General features: G+C 45.4%; 1 protein-coding gene across 1 annotated transcript in view; it reads right to left on the bottom strand.

Moving 5' to 3' along the window:
- LOC142487170 (dynein axonemal heavy chain 5-like) overlaps positions 1–24045 on the bottom strand; it is a 426040-nt gene that overhangs the window by 24978 nt on the left and 377017 nt on the right. Inside the window, exons 75-76 of the mRNA XM_075585972.1 lie at positions 19465–19673; positions 17950–18171 (exon numbers count right to left, since the gene is read on the bottom strand). Of these exons, the coding sequence (XP_075442087.1) occupies positions 17950–18171; positions 19465–19673 (431 nt within the window). The remainder of the gene's footprint in view (positions 1–17949; positions 18172–19464; positions 19674–24045) is intronic.

Below are 24045 nucleotides of genomic sequence, written 5' to 3'. Positions count from 1 at the left end.
ATCGGATTAATCCCTGGATCAACATCCTTCCCATGTATACTTATTTGGTATATCCCTGTATACCTTTCCCATCTAAAAAGATGTCCAACCTTTTTTTGAACAAATCTATTGTATCTGCCATCACAGTCTCCATGGGTAATGAATTCCACATTTTAACTGCCCTTACTGTATAGAACCCTTTCCTTTGTTGCTAGTGAAATCTCCATTCCTCCAATCTTAAGGGATGGCCCGAGTCCTTTGTACTGCCCGTGGGATCAATAGTTCTTTTGAAAGCTCCTTGTATTGTCCCCAAATATATTTGTATATAGTTATCATATCCCCTCTTAGACGCCTCTTTTCTAATGTAAATAAATCTAATTTAGCTAGCCTCTCCTCATAAGTTAGATTGTCCATCCCCTTTATTAATTTGGTGGCTCTTCTCTGCACTCTCTCTAATTCCATAATGTCTTTTCTTAGGATTGGTGCCAAAAATTGTACTCCATATTCAAGGTGTGGTCTTACTAATGCTTTGCAAAGGGGCATAATTATGTTTACTTCCCTTCCATCCATTGCACGTTTGTGCAAGATAAGATCTTGTTTGCCTTTGCAGCTACTGCATGACTTTGGGCACTATTGCTAAGCCTGCTGTCTAAAGCACTCCTAAATCCTTCTCCATCAAGGATTACCCCAATATATCTCCATTTAATTTGTAAGTCGCCTTTTTATTCTTGCATCCCAAATGCATAACCTTACATTTATCTGTATTAAACCTCATCTGCCATTTACCTGCTCACGTTTCCAGTCTCTCCAAGTCCTTCTGAAGAGAAATTACATCCTGCTCTGATTCTATTACCTTACACAATTTCGTATCATCAGCAAATATGGAGACTTTGCTCTCGATCCCAACCTCAAGGTCATTAATAAACAAGTTAAAAAGCAGGGGTCCTAGTACAGATCCCTGAGGTACAGCAGGGTTCCGGGTATACGGTGGGTTCCGTTCCAGGGGCCCGCCGTATAGTGAAAATCGACGGAAAGCGGATCCGGTGATTTTCAGTTCTGTGCATGCACAGAACGGCGTTTTTGCCATTCTGCGCATGCGCGGCCTATGGTCTGCGCGCGCAAACTACGATATGCGCGCGCAGACATTGGTCTGCGCATGCGCCGGGCACAACCGTTCACTCTGCGCATGCGCGACTGAAAATCAAAGATTCCCCCCACATATATATGTGTGTGTGTGTGTGTGTGTGTGTGTGTGTGTGTGTGTGTGTGTGTGTGTGTGTGTGTGTGTGTGTGTGTGTGTGTGTGTGTGTGTGTGTGTGTGTGTGTGTGTATGTATGTATGTATGTATGTATGTATATATATATATGAAACCAGGTGTCCCACCAAGGAGACAAAAAACAGCACTCAAGGTATATTGCAAAAGTGTGTTTGAAAAAAAGCAGGCACATATAAGGATTTATATGTGCCTGCTTTTTTTCAAACACACTTTTGCAATATACCTTGAGTGCTGTTTTTTGCCTCCTTGGTAGGACACCTGGTTTCCTGTTATTTTTGTTGAACAAGCACCTATTTCTTTGGAGCCTTTAAAGTGCCTGCTGTTATCTTTATATATATATATATATATATATATATATATATATATATATATATATATATATATATATATATGTATACACATACATATACATATACACACAATCACACACACCCCCAATACATATAAAAATTACCCCAACACCCCCAATACATATAAAAATTACCCCAACACCCCCAATACATATAAAAATTACCTCAATACCCTCAATACATATAAAAATTACCCCAATACCCCCAATACATATAAAAATTACCCCAATACCCCCAATAAATATAAAAATTACCCCAACACCCCCAATACATATAAAAATTACCCCAACACCCCCAATACATATATAAAAATTACCCCAGCACCCCCAATACATATAAAAAATTACCCCAACACCCCCAATACATATATATATTTACCTTGGGGATGATGGTCAGGCCGGTGGCTTGCGGGAAGGGGGGGGTCGCGTGCCGGTGATGCGGGGGGCCGATGCTGCGGGGGGGGGGCTGAACGTCCCGGTCCCTGCACGGGGAAAGTCAGTGCTGCTGGGGCCTGTGCTGCTGATGGTGCACCGATGCTGCCAGGGGGTGGCGCTTTTGGCCCGGGGGGGGGGGTGGCAGTGCTGCTGGGAGACATCTGTCTCCTGGTGCTGCTCCATTAGAGCACGCCCAGGGCCTCCCTCTCGCTTACTTCCGGCGCTGCCAACAGGGAGACCCGGCGCCGGGTTCAGAGGTTTTTTTTTTTAATTAACTAGCAGCCCTTGTTCCCCGCTGCTGGCGGCCCTGATCGCGGCGCCCCTCTAGCCAAGCCATAGCGCACCAGGGTGCTGTGGCGCACAGTTTGGGAACCACTGGTTTAGTCTTTAGAAGTTTTCTAGTATTATCTGTATTTACTATGGGTGGCTCACTGCTTGTCAAACTCGCACTTGCCCCCATTCTACCTCCATACCACCTTGTGTCCTCATCTATTCCATTTAGTTCATTATCTCTTTCATTCCCCTCCCCCCTCCATCCTAGTTTAAAATCTCCTCCAACCTTTTTAGCATTCTCCCCCCTAGCACAGAAGATCCCTCTTCATTGAGGTGCAATCTGTCCCTAGAATATAGATGGCACCTCTCAGAAAAGGAGTCACAGTGCTCTAAAAACCCAAACCCCTCCTTCCTGCACCACTTTCTTAGCCATGCATACAATTCCCCGGGCTGCTAGAGGAATCAGTCTCCCCCAGCCTTGCCATTTCTGCCCCGACATTCCCAATATCTTCACTCAATATGGCAAATCTATTGGAATGTGGCAGCTCAGAAACGACTTGCCTCTCCCTATTGCCCCTGCTTCCCCTTCTGTCACCCAGCTACCTACCTGCTCCTCACTAACAGCAACCAAGCTACCTACCTGCTCCTCACTAACAGCGCCACCATCTGCACCACTAGTCAAAGCAAGGGCCTGCTCAGTGAGATTGCCAATGTCCATCAATACTGCAAGTTGCCTCTTCAGATCAGCAATCTCTGACTCTAAAGAGACCACCCGCTCACACTTCTCACAGCGGTATGCTCTTTGGAACAGCTGCTCCAAGTGCACATACACTACGTCATCACGCCTGAGTCTGGTGAGGTCTGATCAGACTCGGAGCGTTCGTCAAGACCACGAGGATTTTAAGCAGGCAGCCTGTAGCAGGACTTATGCTGCATCACGCCACCTCCGGTTCAAGTGCCCAGTTGATTGTAGCCCTGTGCTCACGCTGTGAGCTTACAATCTGAGGATAGTGATTCTGGAGCAGACACGTTGGCAGTGATATTTTATTCACACACGCTGTTTTCATTTCTTACTTATGTAAGTGTGCCTATTCCCCCCCCCCCTTGTCTTTCCCCCTTTCATTTTATTAAATATACATTTATATGCTATGGAGCGTGCGCTTTCTGTTTTCTTTTCTTTATATATATATTTATTTTTTTCTTATTTCATAGTCAAGTTGTCACCCCTGTTATTCTCTCTCGTCATTGTAGTAATTATGTTAGACAGTTAAAGGTGGAAGACAATTGCTAACTGATAAGATTGATAATTACAGTGTTCCCATTAAAATGAAAAGCATATTCAAATTTGCAAGTCACAAATAATTAATACTGTCACTGGTGTATTATTTCTGTATGTAGCCATGTATAAAATGGTATACAGTTCTTTCTCATGCTGGCAGTAAACCTGGTAAGTATGCAGGATTGCCAGCATCAATCATGGAGGTTTGCCCTCACACCCTGGTGAGGTGTCATATGTACACAAGGGGAGTGGTAACATGCTCTGTGTCCACTGTTAGTGACACAAGAGGTGTGGCTGTTTTCTGAGTCTATCTAAGACACAGTACTGCCTAAAGTTAGTGTTAATCAGTGGTTCTACAGAGTGCAAGGTTAATGAGTGTCTGCAGCAGTTAGGCTGTCAGATTCAATTGATAGCATACCCTACACTGTGATCAGGGATCTGACACAGATGGTGATCTCCCTTATGGGAGAGGTGACTCAACTCTTTTGGAGAGGCAAGGAACTTCTGAAAGGGATGCACTACATGGAAATGAGCGGCTAAGCTGACCGCTGTGAGGGGCAGTCTGAAGATGTTTATAAAGATGCCCAGTTTCACAAGACCCTGGCTGTGTATGTGTGGAGTCATTACACAGAAGGAGGCACCACAGAGGAGGTCCTCATCAGACACATTCTCCTGCGGCCGCAGAGATCCTGATGAGGTGGAGGCACTGCATCAGATGTGAGTAGGACTCAAACCACACTACCTCAGATGCCTGTCGTTCTGATATCCCCATACCATCCAAGCGGGAGACTCAGGAGTCCTGTAAGCCAGCAGGTGCACCACACACTATACATACATGTAATGGGGCTAGTAGACCACAGGGGCCAATGTGAGATTGGGTGGGGGCCCGTAAAACCGTTACATGTATATCTGCTAAGTAGAAATGCACATTTGCTTGTTTTTTGTGAGCAATAATTGTGTCGTGTAATTTAGTATTCTCTGTATTTTTATTTAAAGGCATTGAAGACACAGGAAACCATTTACAAAGCATGTACTGTATAGTTGAACACTATGTTCGCCATAAGACAATGTTTTTGCTAATTTGGAGTCATCAGAATCTAATTATGGGTAGGACCTGACAGTAACATTTCTCATGCAGATTTGAAAACCTGTGTCTGCTTGGAACTGGCCATCTTTCTGACTGTGTTAGATTCTATGTTGTAAAAAAAATGATGACATCACATCAGCAGTATAATCAATTACCAACTTGACACTGAATAATTAACAGGCCATGTTGGTGCTATGTGATGAAACAACAGTGGCTCATTAGAAGCACAAAAGAGCGTTGCACATTACCTACAGCATATGGCTACTGAGCAGAATACATTTGCAGTGCTGAAATACTGTACATGCTAAATATCTTCATTTTTACTGCTTATCCCCCCAATTTAACAGGATTACTAATAGGAATTAACACTGTCAGTGCCAGGGGATCATGTAACAAAACAGCGATTACCTTTATATTTCTGAAACCTTCATGTTTTGGGATATCTCTATGTAATTGAAAAAGCATGGTCTGAACTGCAACATCTTGCACAGAGCTTGTCTGTAAAACATTGCAAACTGAAGTAGTAGAGTAGTTTGGATTTTTAATAATATCCATCCATTGATAGACACTCCTATTGGGTGTTGCCATGGTGATGTTTAACCTTTAACAGGTGCTTTGATTCTAAAAATCGTTAAAACAAATTGTGCCCTTAAAAATACTGTGCACTGTTAATAATAATAATAATAATAATAATAATAATAATAAAACTGTTTTCACGTTCTAGTTACACATATTGAATCACATATTAAAAATGTATTTTAAATGTAGCCTCCCCTCTGGGGACTACTAGTTCGGTAAAGAGGTTAATTTCTTAAGGGGTTAACTGAATGGGATCACTCAGGGTTCGCCCCTCCCCTTCCTGCCACGTGACAAGTGATGTCACCGTAAGGAGCATAGAGGGTGAATATATAGCTCCACCCTTTGTTCCAGAAGCAGGGTTCTGACTGGGGTCCTCACTGTCAACGTTTCTTGTTTTCAGTTAGTAATGTGCACTTTAAGGTGGCGCTTTTAGAGGAAAGTTGGACATTAAGATGTGGGAGAGGGATGCTATTTGTTCTGGTCTAAAAGGGTTGTACCTACCGCCATGGGCGGATTAAGACCGTTAGAGACCCTAAGCACTGAAAAGATTGCGGTGCCCCAATATGTAATTTAAAATAAAAACAATATTAAACTGTATTTTTCAGAATGACATAAAACTTACATGTATGCTGAAATTAAAATAGCTTTTTTCCCCTACAATTTCAATACAAACTGCATTATTATTGATTTACCAAAAATGTATACAGAACGCATAAATATTTGGCATTATTACCATTACGTTTTTTTTTTTTAAAGTTACTAATAAAACAGTATGATAAAACTAGACAAAAGTAACAAACAAATTTGAAACAAATTCTCTGTATAGGGATTCTAGCCTTTCTATGGCTCGCGTCACCCAAAATCCATACCAAAATGAGATTAAGCGCGAAATATGCGTGTTACACAAAGCCATGCATTGGCCGTGTTGTAGGGATGAAGCAACGAGCCATACAGGACTAACATATAAAATAGCGTTGGTCCTGACATCTAACTGTGAAAATGAGAATGATATTAGAAACTGCAGATGTTGCAACTATTGTGACCTGCAAATCAACACGTACAAACGTTCCAAATTTCGCGCTTAATATTCGATTAAAAAATGCTCCCCTTTTTTGCATGGTGGGCCAAAGTTGTCCACAAAGGGCCAATGTTACCACAGTTTTTGGTTTAAATAATATATAAGAAAAAAAAACTAATCAAGTATATATAATTCAGAAAAATATATCAATAATTAAACATAAATTTAATGCAACACATGATAGTATCTGATTTCCTCGCATTATTTCGCTCCAAGTAAGTAGTACACCCCCTGGTCTAGGTGGGAAGTAGTTATAAAAGAGAACAGAAAAATGGGGAAACAGTATATATAAGTTTAGATTATTCCCATGGTGACGACTTCAATGCTTTTTTTGAAATATCAAATTCTTTAAAAGAAATTCTCATTTTATGTGGTGCCCCTGCTTTGCTGGTCCCCTAAGAACATGCTTAGTCTGCCTATTGGGTAATCCGGCCCTGCCTACCACAGCCTAACCGCCATTGTCCTCACCGAGTTGCCGACACTGCAGCATTTATTCATATAGAACCTGCCAATCCAATGGGTTCTCACAGCATCATAGCCTCCCTACAAGCGGCCCTCACGATGTCTTATATGATGGGGCCTCAAGTTATGTACCTCCCCAGAGTAGGAGTGAGAGCTACTAGGGGATGAAGTCCAGAATATTATTGTTTGCCACAAATTCTGTGCAGACGCAATGTATGTCAATAAAGCACCTTTTGTCTATATAAAAGTTCCTGGCACCCATCCTTTTACCTAGCTGCTTATTCATGCCAAGCCTGCACCTATCAGCACCCTGCAAAGGCATGAGATACCAAGCCGGGTAAGGAGGGCTACATATGTTAAATATAATATATAGTTTATAATTTCACTGCCCTCAGTGCTAGGAACACATTTTTTCTGCAATTTATTGCAGCCCCATCACTCAGAAGGTGTTAATAATAATAACAATACATTTTCTATTATAGCACCAAAAGTGTACGCAGTGCTGTACAAATAATGTTGTAGGTACAGTGAATCCCTCACATGTAGATCTTATAATCTAAGTTTGTGCCTCAGGTACAGGGAGATACAATGACTTGCCCAAGGTAACAAGGAGCTCACACCACTAACTAATCAGATAGAAGGGCATGGAGTGAGCTGGGACTGAGCTACAAGCAGAGAAGGAACTAGTAGCTACAGAATGAGAGGTGGGTTGGGGAGAGAGGGAAGTGGGGGTTGGGGAGAGCGTGAGGTGAGTGTTGGGGAGAGAGTGAGGTGGGGGTTGGGGAGAGAGGGAGGTGGAGGTTGGAGAGAGAGTTAGGTGGGGGTTAGGGGAGAGAGTGAGCTGGGGGTTGGAGGAGAGAGAGTGAGGTGGGGATGGAGAGAGTGAGGTGGGGTGGAGAGTGAGGTGAAGGTTTGGGGAGAGAGTACGGTTGGGTTTGGGGAGAAAGTAAGGTGCGTGTTGGGGAGAGAGTAAGGTGCGTGTTGGGTAGAGAGTAAGGTGAGAGTTGGAGAGAGAGTGGGGTGAGGGTTGGGGAGAGTGAGGTGAGGGTTGGAGAGAGAGTGAGGTGGGGGTTGGAGAGAGAGTGAGGTGGGGGTTAGGGGAGAGAGTGTGGTGGGAGTTGGGAGAGAGTGAGGTGGGTTTTTTGGAGAGAGTGAGATGGGGTGGAGAGAGAGTGAGGTGGGGGTGGAGAGAGAGTGAGGTGGGGGTTGGAGAGAGAGTGAGGCAGGGTTGGAGAGTGCGTGAGGCGGGGATTTGGGGAGAGTGAGTTGGTAGTTGGGGGAGACAGTAAGGTGAGAGTTGGGGAGAGAGTGAGGTGGGGGTTGGGAAGAGAGTGAGCTGGGGTTGGGGGAGAGAGGGTGAGGTGGGGATGGAGAGAGAGTGAGGTGGTATGGAGAGAGAGTGAGGTGAAGGTTTGGGGTGAGAGTACGGTTGGGGTTGGGGAGAGAGTAAGGCGCGGGTTGGGGAGAGAGTGAGGCAGGGTTGGAGAGAGAGTGAGGCGGGGGTTTGGGGAGAGAGTGAGTTGGAAGTTGGGGGAGACAGTAAGGTGAGAGTTGGGGAGAGAGTGAGGTGGGATTTGGGAGAGAGTGAGGTGGGGATTGGGGAGAGAGTGAGGTGGGGTGGAGAGAGAGTGAGGTGGGGGTTGGAAGAGTGAGGCAGGGTTGGAGAGAAAGTGAGGTGGGGGTGGGGCTTGGGGGAGAGAGTGGGGTCGGGGTTGGAGAGAGCATACGGTGGGGGTTGGGGAGAGAGTAAGGTGGGGATGGGGGGAGAGTAAGGTGGGGGTTGGGGAGAGAGTATGGTGGGGGTTGGGAGAGAGTGAGGTGGGAGTTGGGAGAGAGTGAGGTGGGGTGGGGAGTGTGAGGTGGGGGTGGAGAGAGTGAGGTGGGGGTTGAGAGAGAGAGAGGTGGGGGTTGGGGAGAGAGTGAGGTGGGGGAGAGAGTGAGGTGATGGTTGGGGAGAGATTGAGGTGGGGGTTGGAGAGAGTGAGGTGGGGGTTGGGGAGAGATTGAGGTGGGGGTTGGAGAGTGAGGTGGGGGTTGGGAGGGAGTGAGGTGGGGGTTGGGAGAGAGTGAGGTGAGGGTTGGGGGAGAGTGAGGTGAGGGTTGGGGGAGAGTGAGGTGGGGGTTGGGAGAGAGTGAGGCAGGGCTGGGATGAGAGTGAGGTGGAAGTTGGGGGAGAGATTGAGGTGAGGGTTGGGGAGAGAGTGAGGTGAGGTTTGTGGAAAGTGTGAGCGAGCTGAGAGTTGGAGAGAGAGTGAGGTAGGGGTTGGGAAGAGGGTGAGGTGGAGGTTTGGAAGAGATCGAGGTGGGGTTTGGGAAGAGGGTGAGGTGGGGTTTGGGAAGAGATCAAGGTGGGGTTTGGGAAGAGGGTGAGGTGGGGGTTGGGAAGAGGGTGAGGTGGGGGTTCTGAAGAGGGTGATGTGGGGGTTCTGAAGAGGGTGAGATGGGGGTTGGGGAGAGAGTGAGGTGAAGGTTGGGTAGAGAGTGAGGTGGGGTTGGGAGAGAGTGAGTTGGGGGTTGGGGAGAGAGTGAGGTGGGGGTTGGGGAGAGAGTGAGGTGGGGGCTGGGTTGAGAGTGAGGTGGGGGTTGGGGTGAGAGTGAGGTGGGGTTGGGGAGAGATTGAGGAGAGGGTTGGGGGGAGAGTGAGGTGAGGTTTGGGTAGAGGGGTGAAGGTTGGGAGAGAGGGGGGTTAGGGTTGAGGAGAGAGTGAGGAAGGGGTTAGGGGAGAGAGTGAGGCAGTGGTTGAGGAGAGAGTGAGGCAGGTGTTAGGGAGAGAGTGACGTAGTGGTTAGGGAAGAGAGTGAGGTGGGAGATGCGGAAAAAGTGAGCGGTGGGGAGAGAGTGAGGTGGGGGATTGATAGAGAGTAGAAGGGGAGAGAGAGTAGAAGGAGAGGAGAGAGTAGAAAGAGAGGAGAGAGTAGAAAGAGAGGAGAGAGTAGAACAGGGGAGAGTCGAAGGGGGGAGAGAAGAATGGGGATGAGAGCATAGAAGGTGGGCGAAAGAGGAGGGGAAGAGAGGGGGAAAGATGGGGAGAGACAGGCGGAGAGAGGGGGGAAATAGAAGGGGGGAGGAGAGATGGGTGGACAGAGAGTGTGGTGGGGAGAAGAGAGAGTGAGGTGGGGGAAGAAGAGAGAATAAGGTCGGAAGAATGATGGGGGGGAGAGAAGGGAGGAAGAGTTCTCACTGTTGAGGGGTGGAGGAGTTAGAGAGAGGGAACCAGAGAGGGAGGAGGGAACAGTGAGAAAGACAGAGGAACACAGTGAGAAAGACGGAGGAGGAACACAGTGAGAAAGACAGAGAAGGAACACAGTGAGAAAGACGGAGGAGGAACACAGTGAGAAAGACGGAGAAGGAACACAGTGAGAAAGACGGAGCAGGAACACAGTGAGAAAGACGGAGGAGGAACACAGACGGAGGAGAGAGAGAGAGAGAGAGAGAGAGAGAGAGAGAGAGAGAGAGAGAGAGAGAGAGAGAGAGAGAGAGAGAGAGAGATGAGAAGCACAGGGAGAGAAAAATCAGCACAGAGAAAGGGGTAGAGAGATCAGCACACATAGAGAGTGAGAGGGATCACCACAGGGAGAAAGAGATCAGCACAAAAAGAGAGATAGAGAAGTGGAGGAAGGGCTGCATAGGTGGGGAACATGTGGGGGAGATAATGGATGATGATCCATTAAGTTAAATGGGGCATATGGTGTCTTCCGGTGCTGAAAGGTGTAATATGGAATAGCACCGCTTACTAAATATCACCAGAAGGGGTAATTCTATATTGTATGGATCCACCCATTTAATCAGAAAATTTCTAGTGACTTTTATGGGGATTTTCAGATGAAAATAGGTTGGGTGGCCTCCGCTCTGCCCCCCTCTCTCATTGGTCATGCTCCCTCATATATGCTCAGCTGTGCCACTTGCACTTTGGCTGAGCATAGTTCTAGTGAGCGCTGTTCTCCCACTTCCTGGTTCCTTGTCCTGCCTTGCATTGTCTCAGTTGCCTTGTTTCAGATCGATCTCCTGTGTACCGACCCAGCTATACTTTGGACTCCGCACTTCTGGCTTACCGACCCGGCTTACCTCTGACCTTCGTCATCTCTCCAATCCTGACCACTGCTAACTGACCTCTATGATCCTACTGGCTCAAACCCTGACCACGGCTAAACGGACACAGACCATTCTACTGGCTCCTACCTCAGACCTTGGCAAGTATGTGACCATTCTACTCTCTCCAATCCTGATCCGACTGCCTGACCATCCGCACTCCAGATGTGCCCCCGTAGATGTGGGTGGCGTTATACCCATTCCCACCTCAGTACTGGGGTCCTGCCTTGTTTGTGGTGAGCACAGCATTACACTTTCCTTACAAAAAAGATGTCCAAACGTTTTTTAAGCTGTCTATGGAATCTGCCATCACAGTCTCCATGGGTAATGAATTCCACATTTTAACTGCCCTTACTGTAAAGAACTCTTTCCTGTGTTGCTGGTGAAATCTCCTTTCCTCCAACCTTAAGGGATGACACCATGTTGTTTGTACATGTTGTTAGTACTGCCCTTGGAATGAATAGTTCTTTTGAAAGCTCTGTGTATTGTCTCCGAATATATTTGTATATAGTTATCATATCCCTTCGTAGATGCCTGCTTTCTAATGTAAGCACATCTAATTTAGCTAGCCTCACCACATAAATCAGATGTTCCATCCCCTTTATTAATTTGGTAGCTCTTTGCACGTTTTCTAGTTCCATAATGTCTTGTTTATGGAATGGTGCCAAAAACTGTACTCCATATTCAAGGTGTGGTCGTACTAATAATATATAGAGGGACATAATTATGCTTACTTCCCTTCCATCCATTCCCTCTTTAAAGCAAGATCTTAATTGCCATTGCAGCTACTGCATGACATTGGGCACCATTGCTAAGCCTGCTGTTAACAAGCATTCCTAAATCATTCTCCAGCAAGGATTCCCCTAATTTATCCCCATTTAACTTGTAGTCGCCTGTATATTCTTGTTTCACAAATGTACAATCTTACATTTATCTGTATTAAACCTCATCTGCCATTTACCTGCCCAAGTTTCCAGTCTACCCAAGTCGTTCTGGAGAGAAATTACATCCTGCTCTGATTCTATTACCTTACACAATATAGTGTCATCAGCAAAGATGGAGACTTTGCTCTCTATGCCAACCTCAAGGTCATTAATAAACAAGTTAAAAAGCAGGCATGCCAGTACCGATCTTTGAGATACTCTACTCACAACTTTAGCCCAACCTGAAAAGGATCCATTGAAGACAAAATTATGTTGTGTATCCTTCAACCAGTTTTAAATCTAGGTGCATATATTATTACTGAGTCCAATTTCCTTTATTTTTTTTACTAATCTCTTGTGTGGCACCGTATCAAAAACCTTTGCAAAATCTAAGTAGACCACATCAACTGTATTACCCTGGTCTAAATACCTACTTACCTTCTCAATGAAACTAATATGGTTAGTTTGGCAAGATCTATCCTTCATAAATCCATGCTTACTATTACTAATATTTTTTTTGTTTTCCATTAGGTATTCCTGAATATTATCTCATACTAAAGCTTGAAGTAACGTCCCCACTATTGAAGTCAGGCTTACAGGTCTGTAATTACCACGGCTGTGATCTAGCTCCCCTTTTAAATATAGGTACCACGTATGCTTTACGCCAATCTTGTGGTACTGAGCCTGTGGAAATGGAGTCCTTGGATATTAAATGTAAGGATTTGGCTGTTACTGAACTTAACTCCTTGAGAACTCTTGTCATGCCATTGGGACCAAGTGCCTTATTTACTTTCAATATATTAAGCCGCCTATGATCTCCTTCCTCAATTAACAAATTGTTAGTTAATATAGAGGTTGTGGCTTCCTCCTGTCAAACTATTTTTCCAATTCATTCCTCCCTGGTAAATAGGAGTAAAAAATTAGGAGGAGTACACAAACCGAATGGAGCAGGAAAGGACCCAGAATCAAAATATGTAAAAAGGGTACTTTGTGCATGACCCTTTTTACATATTTTGATTCTGGGTCCTTTCCTGCCCCATTCGTTCGTGCGCTCCTCCTAATTTTTTACTCCTGCATTCCAGCATTGGAAGCTGCACAGCCAGCCAGCCACACCAAGGAATGTGAATACTTTTGCCAACTTAGGGGAACTTATCAATGAGATTGATCGTGGGTGGGCTTGTACTACCCACTACCTGTCTTCAGGAGACTGTACCCATTATTGTTGTTGCATTATCACTACTCTATATTTGCGGTTACGGATTTCCTTTGGATGGTGGTTCTGGCATTATATCATCATTGGCCTGGCATTTGAGCGCTTTTGCCATTTCTCTATCTCCCTGGTAAATACAGAGGAAAATAATTTGTTTAATACCTCTGCTTTTTCCTTATCACCAATAATGTGCCTGCCCGTCCCACACTGAAAGAGCCCTATATTTTCTTGTCTAACCTTTTGGTTATTAAGACTTAAATATATTTTTAGGGTTGATCTTACTTTTTATTGCAATCTTTTTTTCATTTTCAATTTTTGCTAATTTGATTGCCCTTTTGTAACTTTTGTTACATTTCTTATCACTCTGATATGATGCCTCTGCCCCTTCTGACTTTAAAGAGGCAATCCAAGCAGCTTAAAAAAAAGAAATACATCTTCTTTTTTTTTTAAATATATGCAGTCTTTGATTACCTTTATTGAAAACTAATTACCTACGCTTCTGATCAATTCGTTCTCCTGTGATCGATCAGCAAAATCCTGCTTCCTAGGGTTCACTAAATGGCTGCCTTTCAGTTTAAAATCAGTAATTGAGTCAGTGTACTCATCAGCTACAATGTATTCTTATATTAATAAGGTAACATTATCTATTGTTACAGTTTGCAGCTCAAACTGCTGGGAATGTGGGCAACAAACAGGAAAATGTTACAAATATATTGCACTGCTGGGAAAGTGTTTAAAACCTTCTATAGAAATCAAAGGATTATCAGCAGGCCAGCCAACATGGGGGGTCTGCTGAGGTTGGCATCCCGGGCCCGGTGACTCAGGGTTCCCGACCGCCCGGGCCCCCTGCACGACCGTGCCAGTGTTTTAAAAAAAAAAGTGTCAGAAAAAAAAATGCCGGCGATTCCGTTGTCTGCATGAGCACAGCAGATGTCTCGGCGCGCATGCATAGGGTGTCCGGTCTTGTTCCTCCGGTCCCAACCAGTAGCAGCCACATGGACCAAGCGCACCCGCTAATCCAGCTCCCGCTGCACCAGCCTTCTGCCCCGGGCAGCAGCCATGGGTACCGGGGACCAGGGGCTGGGGGAATTAGATGCTGCCGGAGTGCTGGGTGGGGAAAAAATAGATGCTGCCGGAGGGTGGGGGAGAACTAGATGTTGCCAGGGGGGAAACTAGATGCTGCCAGGGGGAATCAGCCCACAAGTCTCGCCCCCCCAGCCTACCTCCCGCGCCCCCGAGCCTACCTCCCACTTCGGGCAGCAGCCATGGGGATCGGGAGCAGGGGGGGAAGCGAGGCAAGGAAACAGCACCCACCCACCCTGGCAGTCACCCACCTAGGCTGTCAGTCACTCACCCACCCACCCAGGCAATCAGTCACCCACCAAGGCAGTCAGTCAAGCCACACACCCAGGCAGTCAGTCAGTCAACCCACCCAGGCAGTTAGTCAATCAAAGACAGTCAGTCAACCCACCTACCCAGTCAGTCAGTCAAAAATGGCAGTCAGTCAATCAGTTAACCCACCCAGGCAGTTAGTCAGTCAGTCAGTCAACCCACCCACCCAGGCAGTCAGTCAAAACCCCAGGCAGTCAGAAAAAAGGCTGTAGGTCAGTCAAAGGCAGTCACTCAGTCAGGCAATCAGTCAGTCAACCCACTCACCCAGGCAATCAGTCAGATAAGGGGCAGTCAGTCACACACCCACCCAGGCAGTCAGTCACACACCCACCCACCCAGGCAGTCAGTCACCCACCCAGGCAGTCAGTCAGTCAGGCACCCAAGGCAGTCACCAACCCAGGCAGGCAGTCAGTCAGTCAAAACCCAGGCAGTCAGTCAGACATTTTCCCCTGCACAAAGGTCATTTCAATTTATTCCTTGTAGATTATTCTTCAGTTTATTCAATTCTATCTTTTGTAAAATGTAAAGTCTTTGTCAGACCCATATAATATGTTTTTTGAGAATTTTTAATTTGAGAACTGTTTCCCAATTGTTCCCGGAATTGAATATTTGTTATTACTGCTACATTGTTTGATATTACAAAATCTAGTACTACCCCTCCTCTGGTTGGTTCCTCAATAATTTGGATCATTGTCTTTTAGCACCACCAAAACCTGTTCCCTTTCATTGTAATGCTAATCTCATTGGTCCATTCTATGTCTGGATAGTTGAAATTGACCCATTATGAAAATATGACTTGGTTTTAATGCTTTGTCCATTTGCAAAAGTATTTTGGATTCAAAATATTTGGTGGTTTATAGCATATCCTTACAAACAGTCTACTTTTACCTCTACTGCTAATGTCTATCCACAAGGTCTCTACATTTTAATCATTCCCTTCATAAACATCTTCCCTTATAATTGGTTTAAAATACAGTTTAACATATAAACATACTCCACCACCTCTTCTATTTGCTCGATCCCTCAGAAAAATTGAATAACCCTCTAAATTATCTTCCTAGTCATGAGTTTTGTCCCACCATGTTTCAGTAATGCCTATGATATCATACGCTCAGCATTTTATCTGTCAGGCTTCTTGCATTAGCAAGAATGTATTTAAGTTTTTTTTTCAGGCTGTGCTACTGTTATCTTATCTGCTCCTGCCTTTCTACTCCTATTGGATTTAGTCTTTATGTTTTCTAGTATTATCTGTATTTAATATGGGTGCCTCCTGGCTTACCAAACTCCCACCTCTCCACAACTCTACCTCCATGACTCCTAGCTATTCCTCCACTAGCCATGCATTAACCTCCCTAAGCTCCAACTGGTGTAGCACATGGCACTAGTAGTATTTCGGAAAATAGTACCTTTGAGGTCCTTGCGTTAAGCTTGTGGCTTAGATCACTGAAATATTTTTTTTTAGGACCCTCCATCTATCTCTAACTTTGTCATTGATGTCAACATGTACCAAAACCACTGTATCAGTCCCAGACCCTCTGAACAATTTGCCTACCCGATCCGCAATGTGCCAAACCCGAGCACCCGGGAGACAGCAAACTGTTCTGTTCATGTGGTCACGGCAACAGATTGCCCTCTACCCTCCTAATAATGGAGTCCCCTACCACCACAACCTTTCTTATACTAGTAATATCCTGAGTCCCCTCTGTACTGGAGGAACTATTCCCCTGGACGCAAGAGGAATCAGTCCCCCCAGGCTTGCCATTCCCACCTGGACACCCCCAAGATCTTAACCCAATCTGGCAAATCTATTGGGCTGGGTTAGCTCAGAACAACTCCACCCTCTGTACCACTAGTCCTAGCCAGAGCCTGCTCAGTCAACACTAAACTCCATTCAAGATTGTCAATGTCCCTCAATATTGCAAGTTGCCTCTTCAGATCAGCAATCTGAGACACCAAAGAGACCACCTGCTCACACTTCGCACAGTGGTATCCTCGAGGAATAACTGCTCCAAGTGCACATACTGTATATCTGGCAAAATGTGATTGAGTGACATTCTTAATCCTGCTCATTGTTGCACTATAGAGTATAAAGTGCCAACAAGTCACTGTACCTTAATATACTATACCTTGTATCACACCTTCCTTGTATTAACTCCTTGTTCTAACTCCACACTTGAAACACAACTACAATTTCAGTCACTCAGATTAGCACTCACAGCCTCAGGATTCGTTACAAGCCTCTGTTTTAAAGACAGACCCCAACACTAAACAGGTGTGTTAGGTAAGCAATCAACTAAACCACACCCACTGAAGCCTCAAACCTGACAGGAGAGAAAACATTTTGCTACCGGCTTTCAATATCCACACAATTAAAAATAAATAAACCCACTGTACATTTCCCAAGCTCTGTCACCCCTGCTAGCACACACAGCACTTGCCTCCTTGTGAATGTTATAGGGTTACTGTTTTAACTCTATATATACTAGTGCTCTCATACAAATCCTTTGTCTAGTCCTGGAAGAGTTCATTATACTGTACTGTATCCAGGCTTTTCACATAAGGCCTCGGCCATGTTGCCTGCTTGCTGGCGGAAGCGCACTGACGCGCGCTCCCGCTCAGCACTAAGCCCCTAGAGCCGCAATTAGAGCGGCTTTAGTAGGGGCTCACCTGAGCTTCCGCGCGCTTGTGGAAGCGTAGGTCTTAGGGGAATTTAAAATTCCCCTGCTTGCCGGCGCGACAGGCCGATCACGTGAGCGCTTCGCCCAATGAGGGCGAACCAGCTCCGTGACGTCACTGGCCCGCCCCCGGTCAGTGACGTGCCCGCAGCTGGCACGCCCCCTTACGGCGAGCAGGACAAGCAACCGCAAGGCCAGGGAAAGCACCCGCTTTCCCTGAGCCTCAGCGTGCATCAGCACGCCAGCGGTAAGCATGTCCGAGGCCTAAGGCTGGTTCTATAGTGCGGCCGCATGCTATGCCGTGCGTGTGCACGGCAGTTATAGATGGCTGAGGTTAGTCAGCCCTTCTATACAAGGGCCGCGCGCGCACGGCAGGGAGTGTGGAGCCGACAGACAGCGGGGAAGACGGGGAAAATCATCTTTTCGCGCCGCTACCGGCGCTGAATATATGTATATGTGTGTGTGTATATATGTATACATGTGTATGTATGTATTTGTGTGTCTGCACAAATGAAATAAATATTTTATTTTTACCAATGTGTTTTTTTTTAAATAAATAATAAATTACACATACACACACACACACACACACACACACACACACACACACACTCACACACTCACACACTCACACACTCACACACTCACACACTCACACACTCACACACTCACACACAGTACCTTCACAGCTTACAGCATACACACAAAAAGCATGCGGCACGCGCCTTCGAACAGGCTCACGCACGGCCGCACACACTATATAACAGCCCTAAAACAGCAAACTTAATGACCATGCTCACCTTTTTTCACACCCTAACAATTCTGAAAGTGGCACATCTATTGTACATGAACTTTACATGTACCTTTGGTGAAGACTCCATGAGCTTTGTGTTTCTACGGTCCCAGCCAGCGCCGTCAAGGAAAAGACCATAAATGTAAACACCACCAATGTCAGCGGGAGGTGGCATGTTCACATCTTCTTTCATCATTCGGGTGACATCATTATGCAAAATGACGCTGTCGAGTGCCCAGCCTTTGGACAGATTCATGCGGGTAGTTTCCTGTCGCATGGCCGTCAAAAAACCCTGTTGTAAAACACGCGCAACAGGTTTGTGATTGCATCGCTGACTCAGCATATTTTAAAACAGATGAACTAGATAGTGTAGCGATTCAGCAGATATTATACGCCTATCTGCACTATATCATATTCTTATCATTGATGGACAATTATTATTGTCTGCAATAGGATTGTTCTGTGGTGACCAGGACTTACCAACTTGAACCTAATTTACCTAAAGGTACTTTATGTAGACATGGTTATAAAATACTGCCACTGTCCCGTAGACGCAACGGAGGATGCTCCTGTCTCCGCTACCTGTTGGCGTCGCACGACCAGAAACACTCGAGGGGTTAATGCTAATAACATTAATTCCCTTCATTACTCCACAGCTGTGCTACACTCCGCTCCTGCCTATCAGTACACAGTCTACCTGTGATGACTCATTGCCTGCAGTCTTCCCATTGGCTCTCTGTTCTTTTTATGCTCAGCCAGCCCCTAGGCAATTAATTAAAATTGTGTTTATGTACGAAGTGCTTGCCTCAAGCATCATGCTGCCCTGCTGTTGCTCTGTGCATTCTGCCATGATCTCTTGTACCTTTTGACCTCAGCTTGTACCCAGACCTCTACCTTCTCAGACCCCTGGACCTCGGCTATGCACAATGACCATTCTGACCCCTCTACTCCTGGAACTTGGCTACGCACAACGACCATCCAACTTCTCCAATCCTAGACCACGGCGAGTATCATGTCTATTATGACCTCACCTATGACCTCTCCTACCCTGACCCGGCTACGGCTCTGCAATCCAGATGCAGTTGCGCGGTAGTTGGTCGGTGTATTCTGACATCCCCACCTCAGCCCTGAGGTTCCGTCCTGTTTGTGGTGAGCACTCATTACAGAAATCCTCTATGAGTTGGTAACTCTGAATAACGCAACACCTATTTTCTGCTTCTCAATTGTGAGTGAGATACCTTCTACCACAGTCATAGTGTTGTTTTATACGTTATTGCACTATTTTGTGTCTCTCTCACATTTTCCACATATTTGGGGAGTATTTGCGCTTCTGATCCCTTGCTCCAGTGGTTTTGATTCAAGAAGGTTATCATGGAAAAACAATGGAATTTCCGTAATTATCATTTGGCTTCACAACATTTTTCCCGCCTATGTATATTTGTATGTACGGATTGTTCCTTATATATATTGACTTTTATTGTTTGCTGGAAGGTGTACTCGATGTGATATATTTATAATACATATGTTTACTGATATTAACACGGCATAATGTATATCTAACATGGGGGCATCTAAACCATCTTACTTGTGGATTAAAAAATCCTGTCATCCAGAACTGGTTGGGTCGGCCGTCAAATAACCAGCTTCGGAACTGCTGATTTCGTTCCAGCAGTTCAGTAAACCAAAAACCTAAGGTGGCTGACTCCCAGGAAATCTTAAACCAGAGTTTGGGAATCCTGGCATCATACATGTTATCCAAAGCATCTCTCAAGTCTTCTGACATAATGATGGTTCCTGAAAGTAGCAAAGAATTCTCATTATTTTATGTAATTTCAAAGCCACAGTTTTCAAATTTGTAATGCGATAGCGATCAATTTATAACCATGAAAAAAAACACATTTGGGAAGACTGAAATGTTATCCTCTGGAGTCGGAATAATTAGTGAAGCACAAGTGCTAGTCACCTCAAACTACACACCGTATGGGGCTAATCAATAAACTTCAAAGCAGCTGATTATACCACGATTGTCTGAAAACCCCTATTGACTTGAATGGTGGTTTTCAGCGGATCGCAGTGTGATAAGCTGCTTAGCAGTGTATTGAAACTATCCCTAAGCATGATATAATTATCATCCTAGCAACCTACATGATTCATTTTTGAGCGGTAAGAGGGTGACAAGGAACAGATAATGTGCTACAATTAGACCCGGCAATCCCACCCATATAACTGCAGGACAGACATGAGCGTTGTGTGAGGAGCCTATGGTGGCAACTGGAAACTCATCCGAATTGGGACGATTCCATAATTGACTTTTAGCATCACCGAGGATCAGATATCATCTGTGGGTGTTGCTATGTGTCCTAAGAGCAGAGCTGCTCTGATAAAAATAAAAAGGAGATTTACAGCCACACAGGCTGGAGTCCAAAATCCCAAAAGCCCAGCGTCACACCCAATCTCCAGAATGTGTTCGAGAGTTGTGAAATCACATCTTCACATCGCATTACTTGAATCAAGTGGTAGAAAAATAGATTATTAGTTATCTCAAAACAATGTGCTTCCAGTAAATAGGGCATTTCAAGGATTCCAATGGACAGTGTTACCTTCCCAGGGTGGAATTGGTGCTTAATTATACTGTGAGATGAAGGGATTATTTGTTGGCAGTTTCTAAGAGCACTTTGACTGTCCTTTATATGGCAGATTATGAGTAGTCTGTAGCCATGTTTTATGATGGGGAATGCTTCCCAAAATAGATTCCAACTGCCAAGAGAGGAATCTCGGATAGCTAAGTATATAAGCATTGGAATGCATCTTTTACATTCAATGTGGTACTGTTGCAAAATGCACACATTAATATATACTTCCACAACCCCCTAAATTATACATCAGACTATTGCTAAGAAGATTGTTTGACCAATCCAATACGGCATAGTGTCCTGAGCTTGGGGGTGGGGGGAGGAGGGGGAGTTGACATACAGTACACTAATAACAAATGCCACATACTGCTCCTCCATTTGTGCAGAAAGCATCGGTGGTATTGCTGTCAATAATCGCCAGAGTTTCCAAAGTCACTCACCACAATGCCTTGCAGCTATGGATGTAAAGCATTTCGGGGAGCCACTTTGAAATCTCCTGCTGTCATTGACAGCTATACAGTATCACGACACCAAGGTGCAGTTTGGGGTCTTAATAAGTGTGCAGTCCCCACATGGGCTCAGGAACCCACTATGCTGCATTGGATCTGCCATTACATTTTTTGATGGGCGAACCCCTTTGAGACGCCTCACGATTCCCTGTTGGGAATCACAGCTTTAATTTACCACTTGATATTATTCCCTGGTTGTGTCTGAGTGATTTGCAACAAATCACAAGTACAGACAGAAACTTCAGCAATGGAGATCAATGGAAATGATCAATATAGTTAGTAAAGAGTCCACATGTTTTTCTCTATAAGTTCCTTTTATGGATTTATCAAAGTCCAATCACATGTATTACAAAGGTCCCTAAGCTCTGCTATACCCCCATTGTCACGTTATTCCAACAAGGATGTGGGGTAATGACATGCAAATAAGCACACTGAGCGCTTTTACCTGTTGTATACCACAGCATTGCCTGCTGTTTCCAGCCTCTTTTTGAATTGAATAACTCCATACAAATTAAAATGATAAAAATAATAAATAGACAGCTTATATTTCAATTTAACTTCTCATGTTTTTAGCTTCTACATCTCTCTAAAAATAATCGTTGTAATGGCAAAACAGAAAAAAAACATGTTGTTAATAAAATAACTTGCAATAAGTATGAGTGGGAAATGTCTTTGGTCCAGTTCATGATACAATAACTATGGAGCACAAACGTTGTACAAAGCAGCGGTTCCCTTTGCTCATTTTACAGTACTTTACAACCCTTGATATTTACAGCATGGGAGCTCCCATAGCTAAACTGTGCAATTTTCATCTAAAAAAAACCCTGGTTCCTGAGCTACATACTGGTAATGTTACCGATGACAGTGCTGGGTCCTGGGGAAACAAGCTGTTTACATCTCCTGCATCATGTGGGCCAATAGGAAGCTGCAATGTCATCCATTGCAGCTATTGGCCTAGAACAAGACGTGATGACGTAGCACTCCTTACAAAGAGGCAAATTCAAATCATTACAGATGTGTCCCAGACTGAGTGGATATCAAAAATCTGCAAGCTTTATTTGACAAATACCCATAAAAATAAACAAAAAGTGTGTGTGTGCCGAGCACGCGCATTATAAGTGTAACTTCTTTGTGTTTTGTCACAGAAATTGTATTTATGATGGTGATGTTTTGAATTAAACATTAAAACAGAATTTCAGTGCCAAAACGCAAAGAAGTTTGACTTAGAACGCGCGTGCTCGGCACACACACCCTGTTTCAGCTATTTGTACTTCTATATGGATAGTAATTGTGAATTCCTTGTCTCCGTGTGTGTCTCTGTGTGTGTCTCTGTGTGTTTCTCTGTGTCTCTGTGTCTCTGTGTGCGTGTGTTTGTGCCTCTGTGTGTGTGTTGTGTGTTTTGTGTGTTTTGTGTGTGTCTCTGTGTGTGTGTGTGTGTCTCTGTGTGTGTGTGCGCGCATGTCTCTGTGTGTGTTTGTGTATGTGTGCGCGCGTCTGTGTGTGTCTGTGTTGCGCCTTTATCTGTGGTGCGAGCTAATGCCTCCTGCGGCACCTACTGCGCAAGTGCGCCCAGACGCAGCGCCTACTGTGCAGGCAAGGCCAGATGCGGTGCATATGGCGCCTACTGCGCATGGTGCAAATATTGTGTGGGTATTGTGGGGGGGGGGGGATTATGTATTATGAGGGTATTGTGGGGGGTTTTGTGTGGTTATTGCGGTGTGAAAGGATATTGTGTGGGTATTGTGGTGTGGGGGGGGGGGCATAGTGTGGGTATTGTGCTGTGGGGGCCATTGTGATGTGGGGAATATTGGGTAGGTATTGTGGGGGTGGAATTGTGTGTGTGTTAGAAGGGGTGGGATGGAATTATGTGTGTGTCTGTGTGGCCAGTGGAGTGGGGGGGGGGGTGGTCGGAGAGCGAAAGAGAGAAGGTAAGATTGAGAGAGAGAAGAGAGGGCATGAGAGAGAGAGAAGGGAGGGAGCGAGAGATAGAAGGGAGGGAGGGAATGAGAGCGAGAAGCGAAGAGGGAGTGAGAGAGAGAGAAGGGAGAGAGTGAGAGAGAGGGGAAAGAGAGAGGAAGGAGTGAGGGTGTGAGAGAGAATGGTGGTTGGAGAGAGAGGGAGTGAGGGAAAGTGGGAGTGAGCAAAAGACAGGAGGGAGAGAGAAGGGAGGGAGAGAGAAGGGAGGGAGAGAGAGAAGAGATGGGGGAGTCAGAGGAAGAGTGTGAGAGGGGGGACATTGACATTGGGGAAGATAGATAGGTGAAAGATCGAGGAGGTGTGTAAGAGAAAGAGGGGGGGGGCGGGTTTGCAAAGCCGCCTACAGGGGAAGCACCATTGGAAACTCTAGTCCTGGGCCACAGGAAAGCTGTCGTGGCCCTGCCGGTATGTATCTCTGGAAATGGTGTCCCCTGAGCTGAACATAGTGTGCTTCAGCTGAAAAAAAATAAGGGACAGAGGACTGAGGCTGGTTGGGAACTGCTGTTTTAAAAAATTGAAATCCTATAACAAAGTAATGTACTGTTTGAGATCTACAGGCATACAGATATAGCAAGACTCACTCCCCCCAGCGTCGTGGTCGTAAAAGCAAAGAGCTGCCTTGACAAGACGAACAGAAAGTTTGGCAACATCTGTAGTTAAGGTCTGGTGCTTCCAAACAGACATTACTCCAGCATATAATGCTTAATATATAGAAAGTTTAAGCCGCCTCCATGATATTAATATAACATGTGAGTAGCAGGTATGGGGAGACTAGTGCCTAGTGCAGGGGCGCGCAAACTTCATGAGATGCGGCCCCCTTCCCGCAAGCCGCAGAGTTTGCACCCCCCCTCTCCCAATGGCTTGGCGTCAAATGACACCGCGGGTCATGTGACATTACGTCACGTGACCCCCATCGTGTCATTTGACGTGCATTGCCAAGGCGACGTGTGACGTCACACGACCCCGCGGCGACATTTGACGCCACGTTGCCATGGTGCCACGTCGCCGAAGACCCGGCTGGAAGCAGGTAAGTGAGTTACAGAGGCC

The sequence above is a fragment of the Ascaphus truei genome, chromosome 2, assembly GCF_040206685.1.
Source record: "Ascaphus truei isolate aAscTru1 chromosome 2, aAscTru1.hap1, whole genome shotgun sequence".
Taxonomy (NCBI): domain Eukaryota; kingdom Metazoa; phylum Chordata; class Amphibia; order Anura; family Ascaphidae; genus Ascaphus; species Ascaphus truei.
This window is presented reverse-complemented; position numbering and strand designations above follow the sequence as displayed.